The sequence below is a fragment of the Centropristis striata genome, chromosome 10 (genome assembly GCF_030273125.1).
Source record: "Centropristis striata isolate RG_2023a ecotype Rhode Island chromosome 10, C.striata_1.0, whole genome shotgun sequence".
Lineage (NCBI taxonomy): Eukaryota > Metazoa > Chordata > Actinopteri > Perciformes > Serranidae > Centropristis > Centropristis striata.
This window is the reverse complement of record NC_081526.1, coordinates 17,142,310-17,155,389: the sequence shown is the minus strand read 5'-3', so window position 1 is coordinate 17,155,389 and position 13,080 is coordinate 17,142,310. Positions and strand designations below refer to the sequence as shown.

General features: G+C 36.8%; 1 protein-coding gene across 1 annotated transcript in view; it reads right to left on the bottom strand.

The window, feature by feature from the left end:
• Positions 1-3,638: 3,638 nt before the first annotated feature.
• The window catches only part of plekhm3 (pleckstrin homology domain containing, family M, member 3), a 42,631-nt gene continuing 33,189 nt past the window's right edge, over positions 3,639-13,080 (bottom strand). Inside the window, exons 7-8 of the mRNA XM_059343612.1 lie at positions 7,806-7,963; positions 3,639-3,798 (exon numbers count right to left, since the gene is read on the bottom strand). Of these exons, the coding sequence (XP_059199595.1) occupies positions 3,639-3,798; positions 7,806-7,963 (318 nt within the window). The remainder of the gene's footprint in view (positions 3,799-7,805; positions 7,964-13,080) is intronic.

The following is a 13,080-nucleotide window of genomic DNA, read 5'->3' as shown; positions in this document are numbered from 1 at the left end:
CAACAGGAACTATTTGTGCCAAACAGTTTGGTGCAATGTGTTAATTAAATATTCAATTTCTTGCAGTTTGGTTTGACCTGTAAACCAAATAGTTACTCACAAATTATAATAATGTATCAATTAACAATAAAAAATAGTAAAAATTAAAAAAATTATCATTAATAAAATAAAATGTGAAAATACATTTATTTAGTTAGTTGATATATGTTTAATTAATAATTTTAATTCATAACCGATTTTTCTAAAAAAACAACAAAAAAAAACAATTCAGTTTTTTTTTATCCTCTTCATTATTTTTGACTTTTATTTTATATTTTAACTACCTATTTTTATTGTCTAATTTTAGTTTTAATTTTGTATAAAATGAAGATCCCTGAAACCTGCTGGGCTTCAAAAACAAGTGAATAACATGATTAAAAACAAAACAAACAATAAGCAACCAGGTAAAAAATAAAATAAAACTTCAAACAGTGAAAATATATATCAAAAATACTTCAACGAAAGGTTTTTCAACCTTTCCATCCATTTTTTAAGCAGCAGGATCAATCAGTCAACAATAACTTAAACATTTCATTTTTAATATCAGCTGACATGACTGCAGATATGACCTTCAAAATAAAATAAACAAAATAAAGTGTAATCAACTATCACATCGGTGCACTTTTCCTGCCATATTTTTTAACTACACAGGGTTATTTAGTTTTGGTCTACAGTATCCTACATGCTTCATAAACATGAATATCTGTCAATCCAATGTCAAAAATACATATTCACGAATAAACCCACTGCTGATCGCAGAAGCTCATTTGCACATAAATTCCCTTCAAGGTTAACACATTTTTTTTATGGCTCAAACAATTCGGAAAATAATGATAAAGGCAGACGAGCAAAGACTTGACACAACAAAAAGTGCAAAAACGTAAACAATTAGCAGGAAGAAAAAGCGGCTATATTTCCATCCAGATTTTTAATAAATTCTGGAAACTTTAAAGCTGCAATTCATGACTTTGCTACAAAGCCAAAAAGATCCCAAAATGTTGTTGTGGATCTTTAAAATCAACTTGAACTGAAAATGTTCAAAAGCTGTAACAAAACCAGGGACTGCAGCTTTAAAAGATCAGCTGAGGCAGAACTTTTTCCTCCAAACAGTTAGGGTTTGGAGAAACATTTTATTTTTATTTGTATAACAAATAATACAATCAATCAATCAATCAATCAATCAATCAATATATATATATATATATATATATATATATATATATATATATATATAAACAAAGTCATAAAAGCAAAACCCTTCAAATAGCATAATTTTATAAAATTATTTTCAGTTTTCCTTGATTGGTTGATTTTGTTTTTTGATTCATCAGCTACAAACCTGACTAATGTTTACTCAAAATGTATTTTACTAATGTTTCAGTAAAATCTGCCTCAGAACTGGATGGAAACATAGCTGGTGCAGCAGTGAAAATGTAAACTAAAGTGTCTCCAGACCTTTACACGTGAAAGCAGTGGGTTATAAAGGCCATCTAGGTTGCATAGAGATACTAAAAGCTAAAGCTGCTATCATGTTCGAAAGATTTTGCATGAATAAAGCACAACAGGAAGTAGAATCACAGAGGGAGAGAGGAGGTGAAAGGCAACAATGAAAGAAGTTACAGTAGATTATTGCCCCTGTTATTTTACAATTAGACTCATGGAGGGAAGAAAAATGTGCTCAGACAGACGGACAGAGTCCCTTTTTAAAATAATTTACGTTAAAAGAACACTGATTTAAAATGAGTAAAAACATCTTTCATTCCACATCTACGAGTTAAATAATTCTGTTTAAGGTAAAGGATGTCTATACTTCACAGCAATTGTTTATAACTACTTATTATATTATTATTATTGGTATAACAGCCCAATCTAATGTAATCAAATACCCCTCAATGAAGATCTGAATATGGCTGTAAAAAGTTTGGATTTAGTCAGTTACAATGGTGGTAAAAAATCATCAAAACCTCCACAGAAGCTTGAATAATATGTTCATTCATACATTCCTCAAAATATGACTAAATACACTCCTGGTGAATCATAATGAGATTGTGTCTCACAGGTCTGATGAGGAAATAGTGGATTGTGCTACAGGAGTAGTTTGACAAGCTTCTATTGATGAACTGATTAAAGGACACATTTTTTCCAGCATTTTTTCAATTGAAAACATTCCTCACACACCCTCATGTAAAGGGTTTTTCTGCTGTAATCATTTCTTCCTGCTCATACTGGCCATTAAAAGATGCTTTGCTATCAGAGATTTAATGCAAATGTCAGAGGATGAATTCCACAGTTTTCGTATTTTCAAAGGTTATGTAAAGTTTTTATGAGGTTTAAGCCATCTGAGTTTAATCTATCAATGATATTTACTTTTAAGTATAGTTGTAAGTGTCTTTTTTTTAAACAAAATGTTACGGTTCGTTACTGAGTTGATACAGAAACACAAAATATTTTTCTAAACAGACAGAAACTTTGGAAATTCCAACTTGATTTGACTGATGTAACTAGATACTGCCGAATGATTTGTTACACAGAACCACCTGAGAAGCTTTCGTTGGAAAGTGCTAAATAAATAACAGGCACTCTCATTACACATTTACAAAAAGCAACTCCAGACTGCTAAAATACAATAAATTGCTGAAGCCTCATATCAATTTACACTGAAATCAATTAGAAACTGATCCTTTAAAATTGCCAGTATGAACAGGATGATTTATTACAGCAGACAAAACCTGTGTCACTGCTCATATGAGAACAAGATTTCTGTTTTAAGACAGAGAAATGTGAAAATATCCTTTAATTTTTGATTCCATCGTAACAGACATGAATCCACACCGACAACAGCTGCTGTTCTCTGTAAAAAAGGAAAATACAAACTTTTCACAGCCACATTTCAAATCTACAGCGTGCCAGAGTTTCATCTTGAAACAGTTATGGGTGCCTTTACCATGAGCTGTAATGTTGACTTTCATCATAGATTAGTCCTTTTTTTCTTAACTAATCATTTAGTCTGTAAACAAAGACAAAAAAGGAAACAAAAAAACAAAAGAAAAACAACAAATCTTCACATTTGAGAGGCTGGAACCAGAGGGTGCTTTGCCTTTTGGTAAATTATTAATCAATCGCTTAAATTGTTAGTTTTGTGTCCATTGACCAAACTTGTGCTGGAAGACGTTGGTTAGATTAAAATGTTCCAACTTTTAGTTTCGTGTCGTGAAGTGGAAGAGTGATGAAGATGACGGAGGATGAACTTGACGTGATGTTTGAGTCTGTGAAGCCTGGCGCAGCAGTTCTTCACTTGGTATTCTCCCTGCTCTTTACAGTAGGACAAAAGGGGGTTGGGCTCAGGTGTGTGTGTGTGTGTGTGTGTGTGTGTGTGTGTGTCTCTTAGCAGGTACACAAACTAAAACACAAACCTGACGATGCATCAGGCGGTCCGAACTCTGTCACAGAATTTGTCCGAGAGAAACGCACAATCTTATAAAGCAGGCACTTTGTCCAGCGTCATGGCCTGGCAGCACCTGAACTGTTAATGCTTCTGTGTGTGTGTGTGTGTGTGTGTGTGTGTGTGTGTGTGTGTGTGTGTGTGTGTTATTGGTGTCTCAGGTGTCCTGGTACGGCAGGTGAAAGCACCCGGGGCTGTCGTCGTCAGGTGACCAGAAGGAGGACGGCCTCTTGTGCAGCTCCCGGCGGACACAGCGAGGACATGGCTGAGCTTTCTGTCGACACTCGGTGTGGAACACGGCGCCGCAGCCGTCACACCTGCACACACAGAGATCAATAAGCATTTTTTATTCAGTGAGTCACAATTACAACCTTTTTATTTCATGAGGGAAAACAGGATTAACCCATTGAAGCCTGGAAAGCGGATACGTCGTTTTGTAGTATTTGTATAAGCTCTTAAATACTTTTTGAATTTCATTTCTATCTGCTACAGAGGCTGAAAAATCTATTGTTTAGTAGAAGCGTTGACACTTCTGTTGAATTTCCGGAAAAAAATTTTTTTTTCTTACGGTTTTAGGGGCTGATTTTAAAATCGGCCAGAGGTTTTACAGGCAGTTTTAGGCGTCAATGGGTTAAAACCACGTATCTGTTAAACCCAAAACATTTTGTCACATATTTGAACATACAGTTCCGAAACGATTTCAAATAATTTTATAAAAGAGTATTAAACACTCTTTTAGTATTAATTTCTGTCAACAAAAACTATTTCTCAACCACCATTTTTCACAGCGAAAACTAGACAGAAACTGAATAAACGGTAACCTTTGAAAACACATTCTGTAACCAGTATATAGGTAAGAATGTTAAAATGTAGCTTTAGGTACCACATATTGCTTTTTTGCTGGATTTTCAAGTGTTAATCCTGTTAAATATGAATAAAACAAAATAAAAAGTAACTTTTGAAAACAAAAATGACATAATTCAATTTCACTTCCACAATAGTTCACTTACTAAACTAAGTAAGTTATCACTATGAAAGCAAGACTAACAAAAAAATTCACCTTTTAAGAAAAAAAAGACAATATTTTCTTGCAGAATAAAAAATAAACTATAATGTGAAAGACAACTTAATGGGCAAGTGAAGTGATTACAATTTCAATGCAGAGACTTCAGTGACCTGTCAATTGACTGAAATTATTAATTATGGTGCTATTCACATGCAGTTATTGCTAATTTCCTGCACCCTGTGTCCAAGTGATGAAGAGTCAACAGAGTCCCGCTCAGTTCCAGTAAGTACAGTAGATACAGCTGCTATCAGTTACCACTTCACACTTCCTTCACAAGTCATAAAACACATCTCAACAAGGAAGGTGTGTATGTGTGTGAGTGATAGCACAGACAGTGTGCCAGTGTTTCTTCTAGGAATCAGTCCTGATCGGCTCTTATCTCTCTGTTGTCTGTCTCTCAGTTTCAGTGACGAGGACAAGGCTCTGGACTGTGTTAACTGTCCGTGTCGCAAGTAAACGTCCACACACACACACGCTCGCGCACTCACAGCCACACTATGAGGGGTATTTTATGCCAGCGCACTATACTGAAACACCTTAAACGCGTTGCCTATGCCTGCATAAAGACTGATAAATAGGCGTGTGTACAGACACGCGTATTCCGAGTACACCAGATAATAAAGGGGTTATTATTTACTTTATGATGACAAATTTTGAGTTTAACAGCCGCTTCGCTTCACAATTAAAGCAGTTCATGTATTACCAAGAGAAATCGATGAGACAGTTTAGGCTGTTTCAAGTCTACACATGCACACGTTAAGGAGTCTGAAGCGTTGGCTTTCGGACAATAACACACACGTGTTAACGCCTATAACGCCTGTACACCTATAACAGTATATCAGGACTGGACCATTGCTCGGACACCAAACTGAGGAAGAGGCTGTGCGCATTTACGCACAAGGTTCACTGGATCATCAGGACCTGACAGTTATTCATTTTCTATGTTCTGCAGCATACCTACACAGATCAGCTGTTACACATAGTGGACACATAGCTAGTAATAGGCCTGACCCACCCATTTTACTCACCCAGCCAAGTCTGATAAAAACATATTTTGTTACAAAAAATATAAACATGTATGTAAGAAAGGAAATAAATGTATGATTGTATTTGTAACCCGGCACGTGTGGGATGAGCCTCTCCACACCCTGGAACTCTACGTTGTGTTGTTTATGATGATGTAGGGCGGAGAGCACCTGCGTGACGCTCGTCTGTCCATTGAAAGTGAATGGAATTTACATGCGCATGTTAGAGGTTTGATGTCATGTCATAGGCGCTGTACACGCGTTTTTTACACACGCCAGTGTGCTGGCATAAAATACCCCTCATACACACACACACACACACACACACATGCATGCACGCACGCATGCAAAAAGTCATAGTATATTCTGTCATTCAAAAATACATTTAAAAAAGTCAGAGTATAGTATGTCCTCAAATTTCATGAAAAAAAGTCATAGTATGCCTTTAAAAATCACATAAAAAAGTCATAATATGTATGCTGTTCAAAACAATGTAAAAAAAAAAGTCATAGTATCATAGTCGTTCAAAGTCACATAAAAAAAGTCATAGTACAATATGTCGTTTAATTTCATGAAAAAAAGTCATGTCGTTCAAAATGAAATAAAGTCATAGGATCTGTCTTTAGGTCTGTCGTCCAATTTCATCAAAAAGGTAATAGTATTGTATGTTGTTCAAAATCACATAAAAAGGTCATAGTATTACACTCCCAACAGACCAACCATTAGTCAGCCCAGTTGAAAGTTTCCTCCTTAATTTTAATCTAACTGCCATGAACAGTAAAAGATTCATCTCCCTGTTCTATGCAAAACTATACTCTGTGAATCCTGTCACTACCAGCAGGTATATGGAGTCATGGGGTAGGGACTTGGAGGCTGACCTCGATGCCAACGCATGGTCAGATGCCTTTGAATCTATAAAGAAAACTTTAACTTGTAATAGACTCAGAGAAAGCCAGTACAGAATTCTACACAGGCTACAATGCACCCCTCACCTTCTAAATAAAATAAATCCCCAGATCTCCCCTTTGTGTGGGAAGTGTAAAAAAGAGGTAGGGACATACTACCACTGCATTTGGCAATGTCCCTTGATAGCCAGATATTGGAAAAATATTGCTAAGGAACTCAGCTCAATCTTTCACAAAACAGTAAAGCTGGAACCAATCTTATTTCTTTTGAATATACATAAGGGGCAGCTCTCTTTACCCGCTGGACAGCTTATATTAATGGGCAAGCTGCTTCTTTTGGCGAGGAGATGTGTTTTGTTTCAATGGATTAAAGACAAACCCCCTTCAGTTACACAGTGGTACAGGGAAATATTCAAGGTTTTTCCTATGGAACACCTCAGTGCCTCGTTAAAGGGCAATGATGACTTATTTTATGGTATCTGGCAACCTCTGTTGAATCACCTTCCTGGTGACCTCGTTGACCTGCTGCAGAAAGGGCGACCATATTTTACCTTCATCAATAAGTCATAGAATACTTTTTTTTTTTTTTTCTTCTCTCTCTCTTCTCCCTTTTCAGTATAGTCCCCATGTGAATTTTTGTATGTTGTATGATGTGCAATTCATATATGCGAATTACTGTATTTTTCATTTTGCAGTTTGGTTATATATGTCTGTGCTGTATGGTTCGTTGTTAGTTCTTGTGAAATCAATAAAATATATTACAAAAAAAAAAAAAAGGTCATAGTATAGTATGTCGTTCAAATTTCGAGAAAAAAGTCATAGTATAGTATTTTATTTAAAATCACATAAAAAAATCATAGTATGTTGTAACTTTCATTGCTGATGACTTCTTCACTGTGACTTTTGTGAATGTGACAATAAAAAATGTGAATTTTGATCTTTGAAAGATCAATGATTTTAGGTAGAATTATTTTGAATTATTTTTCTGAGAGTGGAACTTAAATCTTCAGAAATAATAAAAAGTGACCTCTGTTTGTCTCGATGCCATTAAATCAAGTCTTGCACCAAACAGTGGTGAATGAGTGTCTGTCTACCTTCTATCTTGTCTGACTTTTCTTTACTTTTTCAAATCATATCAAATCTAAATCCATCACGTATGGAATTAATAACCAGTTTTCCACATCCAGTAAAGTGAATCGCTGCTTTGTTAAATTTAATTAAGTTTTGTCTGACTTTCCACTGGATCAAGTTTTTTAGATCATATTAAATCTGAATCCATCATGTCTATAATCAATGATGATAGAAAGGTCACTGAAGATGATCTGTACCTCTTGGTGGCGTTCTCCTGGAAGGGGTAGATGACCTGTCCATTTTGGCAGAGCTCACAGATGAAGCCTTTCTCTCGACACAAACTGCAGCTAAAAACGTGGGAGCTGGCAAACTTGATCACCTTGGACAGAAAGGGAGCCAGTTTCCCATCAATCACCTGCGGGGAGAGGAGGAGGAGGATGAAGAAGAACATAGTCAAACACAACAAAAATGTTCAGAAATGTAACTCATGCGTCTGTTTTATGTGGATCAAACTGAAACTCCACTTAAGGAGCCTAATTTAAAGACTTTGTTAAAAGCAAAGACTCTTCCTTTAACCTCTTAAAACCCACCTGCCCACCAGCAGGTAAGGGCAAGGTTTAGAAACTTTTTGATTTGTTTGAAATGATGCAGTTTCGGTTGTATTTTAGCCTCTACACATGCACTTTTTTCCAGAAATTAGAGCTTGTTAGCTGAAGACTCATACATGCATGTTTGTGCAATGCTTTACAATTATTCTATTACAAGCTTTGCCTCAAAAAACATTTTTTCTCTAACCCTATCCCATACAAACCTTTGGGCAGGTGAGTTTTTTATTAAGATAATAGCAGCAGTTTTTACTCCTTTTTTTGGGGGGGGGGGGTTCTGACAATGCTGCACATGTGTTTACATGCATATGTAAAGGATCTGTTTTAGAGACAAATTTACTGCAAAAAAAGATTTTTTATGTCACATTTTAGGCTTACGTATAACTACATAGTACCTTAAATACTGCCAGTTTTCAAATACTTTTAAAAGTTAGTTGTTGCACCAAAATACCAAATCAGGTTTTTCTGTATGTTAAAACTCCTATTGGCTATAAACCTGATTCTGATTCTGTGAACCCAAAGACTAGTTAGAGGCAGTGTGAAATGAAGCAAAGACATGAAAATGTCCAATAATGTGTAATGAACTTGAGCCCATAAATTCAAACTTGTTCGGAAACGGTTCAACTCTTCATGAATGTACAGAGACATCAGGGGGAAATGTAGCAAAACTTGACTCCCTGGTCGGTTTTAAGATCAGTTAAAAATGTTTTTTAATGAGATAAAATGATCAGAAAACTGATCACGGAAGAGAAGGAATCCTCTTTGTCTTGGAGGAAAGACTGGAGACAGGAGGAGAGGAAAGGAAGGAAGGAAGGAGGAAGACGGCAAATGAAGTGAACGCCTTGTAATGGCAACGCTTGGAAAGTTCCTTTAAAGAGTGAGGCGGGGGTTTTGGCGACGGGGGGCTGGAGTTGTATTGTAGTGAATAGACAGTGGATGACTCACAGAGAAAAACAGTTAGTGAAAAGAAAAGCTGTGCAGAATCTGTGACAAACAAAAACTCAATATGGTCGCACAGCTTTGTCGTATCAAATTAATAATGCAGACAGAGTGTACGTGAGACTGTAACAGAGAAAAATAAAGTACGAGAAAGAGTGGTAGACAGACAAAATACAAGAGAGATCTTGAGAGAGAGCGAGAGCCTGTATTCAGATACAAGTGGTTCCACCTGGCAGAGCTCTGGACCTCCCAATTATAACCTCCTTCATGCTGTTTGTTACACGACGAGGACGAGAGGGGAAGAGGAGGACGTGAGATGGAGAGAGGAGGAAGAAACCACACACAGAGGAAACACAGAGGTACACTGATCCTGTTTACACTTAAACATACACTGAGATTAATGAAGGCATTTACCATGCCAGCCTACGGTGCCTTTAAGTACAATCGATTATATGATATCATCAGGCTACAATATCTTACTAAAAGAGTCCAAACATGAGAAAATAAACTGTGCACTATGCAAGATAATATGTCCTAATATCAGTCCAGACTTCTAAATCACTGCCCAGATCTGATTGGTTCCTGGATGCAAAAACTTACAGTGTTTTTACATCATTAGCAGCTGGAGAAAGAATTATCCAATCACATATCTCTGTTTTTGTCATTTTCCTTCATAACTAGCAACACACATGGCTACATCCATAAAAAAAGCGACTGAACTGAACTTAATTCTTTCATCTTTGTGAAAAACACTATAAATCACAACCAGAGCTTCTAAAGAGGTAAAACTGACATTGGTTTGACACATATATAACTCATCACACTAATAGCAAAGCAATAATTTGTGGTTTTCAGGGAGAGGTAATTAACGGTTTATTAATCCACGAGGCACTTCTGTGTCTATAGGTCTGGTCAACTGGAAACCTCACTGTGAAGACAAGTCTCTGGGTAAAGACATCACCATCTACAGTCATAGTATCCCTAAACAATCAGGCACTGAAAATAATAGACCATTCAGCTGTTTTTGTCACATACTAAAAAACATAAATTACTTAGCTTTTAGAGCTTCACTCATTCTCTTAAATTTTCAAATGTATTAATGGTCTATCCCCTGAGCCTTATTCTAGATATATAGATAATAAATATATTCACGAATGTTCATCGTGTATCTAATCGCAATCGAAATTGATTATTTTCTGCTTTGCACAGATTTATCAGTTTCATCTTCTGTTTGGAAAGTGAGAAAGTACATTTAAAACCACATGAACAGATAAACTGTTAGAAGTAGTTCAGCTATAAGTAAACCAATTAAAAGGCACAATAACTTCAATTTTTTTTGGCAACCATGCAGGCATAATTCATAGATTATTATCTATAGTTGAAGATATGATTTTGGATTAAACTTTCAAGACCCTCCAATGGTACCCAACAGTGCGGCTGCACAAATTATCAATATTTTCAGTAGAGTTTAATTTAAAACTGAACTGACTAAATTAGTGGAACTAGGTCTTTCAATGGGATGTTGTCAACCAAATATGCTGTTTGATTAATGAAAATCAGTTTATTTTGTTGCTTTTTTACACCACTGAATATCCACCACTGAACTGATTAATTGAAAAAGTAATTATGACTGATAATGTAAAAGGTTGTAGCCTTAAAATGAACCTATTCATGTGCAAGCAGATTGTGAAATTTGTAGAATTTAACAATATTCTTTGCTAACAGCCAGGTGTAGTATATTTGATTTTTTTGCGTGTGTACTAGGAGTTCATACACAGTTTCTAAAGTTGTTCTAAGCCCACTATTAAACAGGGCTGCTGATGCAATGAGATCTGAACTCGGTCTCTATAGAGGTTTTTATTACGTAGGAAATGCTTCAACATGTTTGTTGGGGCTTAAGAAAACAGAGAATGTGTTGTAAGAAGAAAGAAGAAAGTTAAGTAATTCAATGTTCTTCTATATGTGAAAACAAGCCCAGTCCAGTACAGATGATAAATGCTTCCAGGCAGACAGACAGGTACTGAGAGTGACAGACAGATATATGTGTCCCCACGCTAAACCTAAGCAGCCCCGCTCAGTCCGGTCCAGCCCGGTCCACATGACAAATGGCTCTCCTGATGGAGGCTGACAGGCTCAGTAATTAAGGCCCTCTATAATTGGACTGGGCAGAATCAAACGACTGGCAGCACAGCTCTGGTGGCTGACTGGTACTCTGGAGGGACGGTGGGAACGAAGGATCGAGGCACAGAAAGATGGATGAATGGAGGGTGACAGAAGTAAGTGGACGGGCGAAAAGAGTGTTATAGCAACTTCTTGTCTGATTGCAATCTCACATTATAAACACTAAATTACCCAGGCAAGACTGATTTAAGAGTAATATTAACGCATTTAATTCTCTAAATTCACAAACGTACTCCTCCATTTTCTCTCAACTCCCATATCTCCGCTGTTATAAATATCCAGTGACCATTTGATTTGCTGCACTGGCCAGCAGGGTCACACTGGGACAATCATTCAGACAGGAACCTCCAACTTCAACCCTTTTAATTTCTACACTTGCCCACTTCCAACAAGACAACAATGAAGCCAAATATTGATGGCTGTCCTGAGTGTCTGAGCCAACCAGCAGCCAGGCCACTGGCAGACCTCTTAGTGCTCCGAGGGACGTTCAGGGTCGGCTGGTTCGGACTAACTTCTCCCTCCGGGACATGTGGACTCAAAGTTAGCACAAGAGGCAAAATTGAAAGGAAAAAAATATATATTTCTGTTCGACTAATGTTCATCTAACCTGCTTTTTTCTGGAGAGTTTTATCTCTTCAAGTACCTAAAGTTATTAAAATAAAAAATCCAGAATGTTAAATAAAATGCAAGCTGTTTTGTGCAATAGCACAAAACAGTTGGATTACAGATTTTAAGACATCAATATGCCACATACAAAAATTGTCTATTTAGGCTGTTTCGTGGGCACTTACCCCACGCAAGGAACAAACAAAAGAAAGAGAGAAATGATAATAGAAAAAGAACGAGTGAAAAAAAGACACAAAAACCTTATTATTATCCACTTTGGTGACAGGTGCTCTGGTGTTTTCATTCTCCTTTTTCACCTCTTTATGTTTCCTTTTCCTTTTCATTCATTCATTCATTCATTCATTCATTAAATCCAACTAAAACATCAAAGTCTCCAAACTAAATACAAAATACAACAGAATGACTTTGTGTTGTGTGTGAAAATTGAATCATAATTTCCCTCATTGCACTAAAATTGGCAGGCAATCTTCGCGGTCGTCCAGATGTGGTACAAACACCAACAGGAGTGAACAAAGAACAAGTTTAGTTCCTGAGTTTAGTTTCTGTGGTTCAATAGTTCCTGGAACTATTTGGTTAAAAGAGCGGTCTGAAATTTCTCCTTTGGGTTCAACCAAGACTCAGTTATTGGCATTGTTAGCCAGAGCTGCAAACCAGAGCAGACAGAAAGTATGTGCATCCATCTGAACTTCTAAAACACTATGTTGAGGACAAAAAACCCTTAATATTCCAACAGATTACACTATTACAGCTTTCATAGGAGGTGCAAATTAACAGCAGCAGCCATATTTGTCCCAGGATTAAAAAATATTGTGGAATTTGCAAATAGTTGTATAATCACAGGTTCATATTCACAGAATGATTTTGGAGCAGACTAGGATAAACCCTCCTTTCCCTCCAAACACCCGACACACAAACACACACTCCTCTCCCTCCATCCATCCTCTTAAACTCCTCCCCCTCCAGTTCAACCTCTTTTTCTGCTCCACGCAGAGTCTTTGTGTTCCAAAACTTCCTAATCCCCTAAAACTGCTGTTTAACAGCCGTTCGCCTGCCCTCCTCTCTTTTTTTCTTTGTCACACACACACACACACACACACAGACACACACAGAAACACACACACACACACATACACACACACACACAGACTACCGCAGCTCCATTGAGGAACCAGAAAGCCAG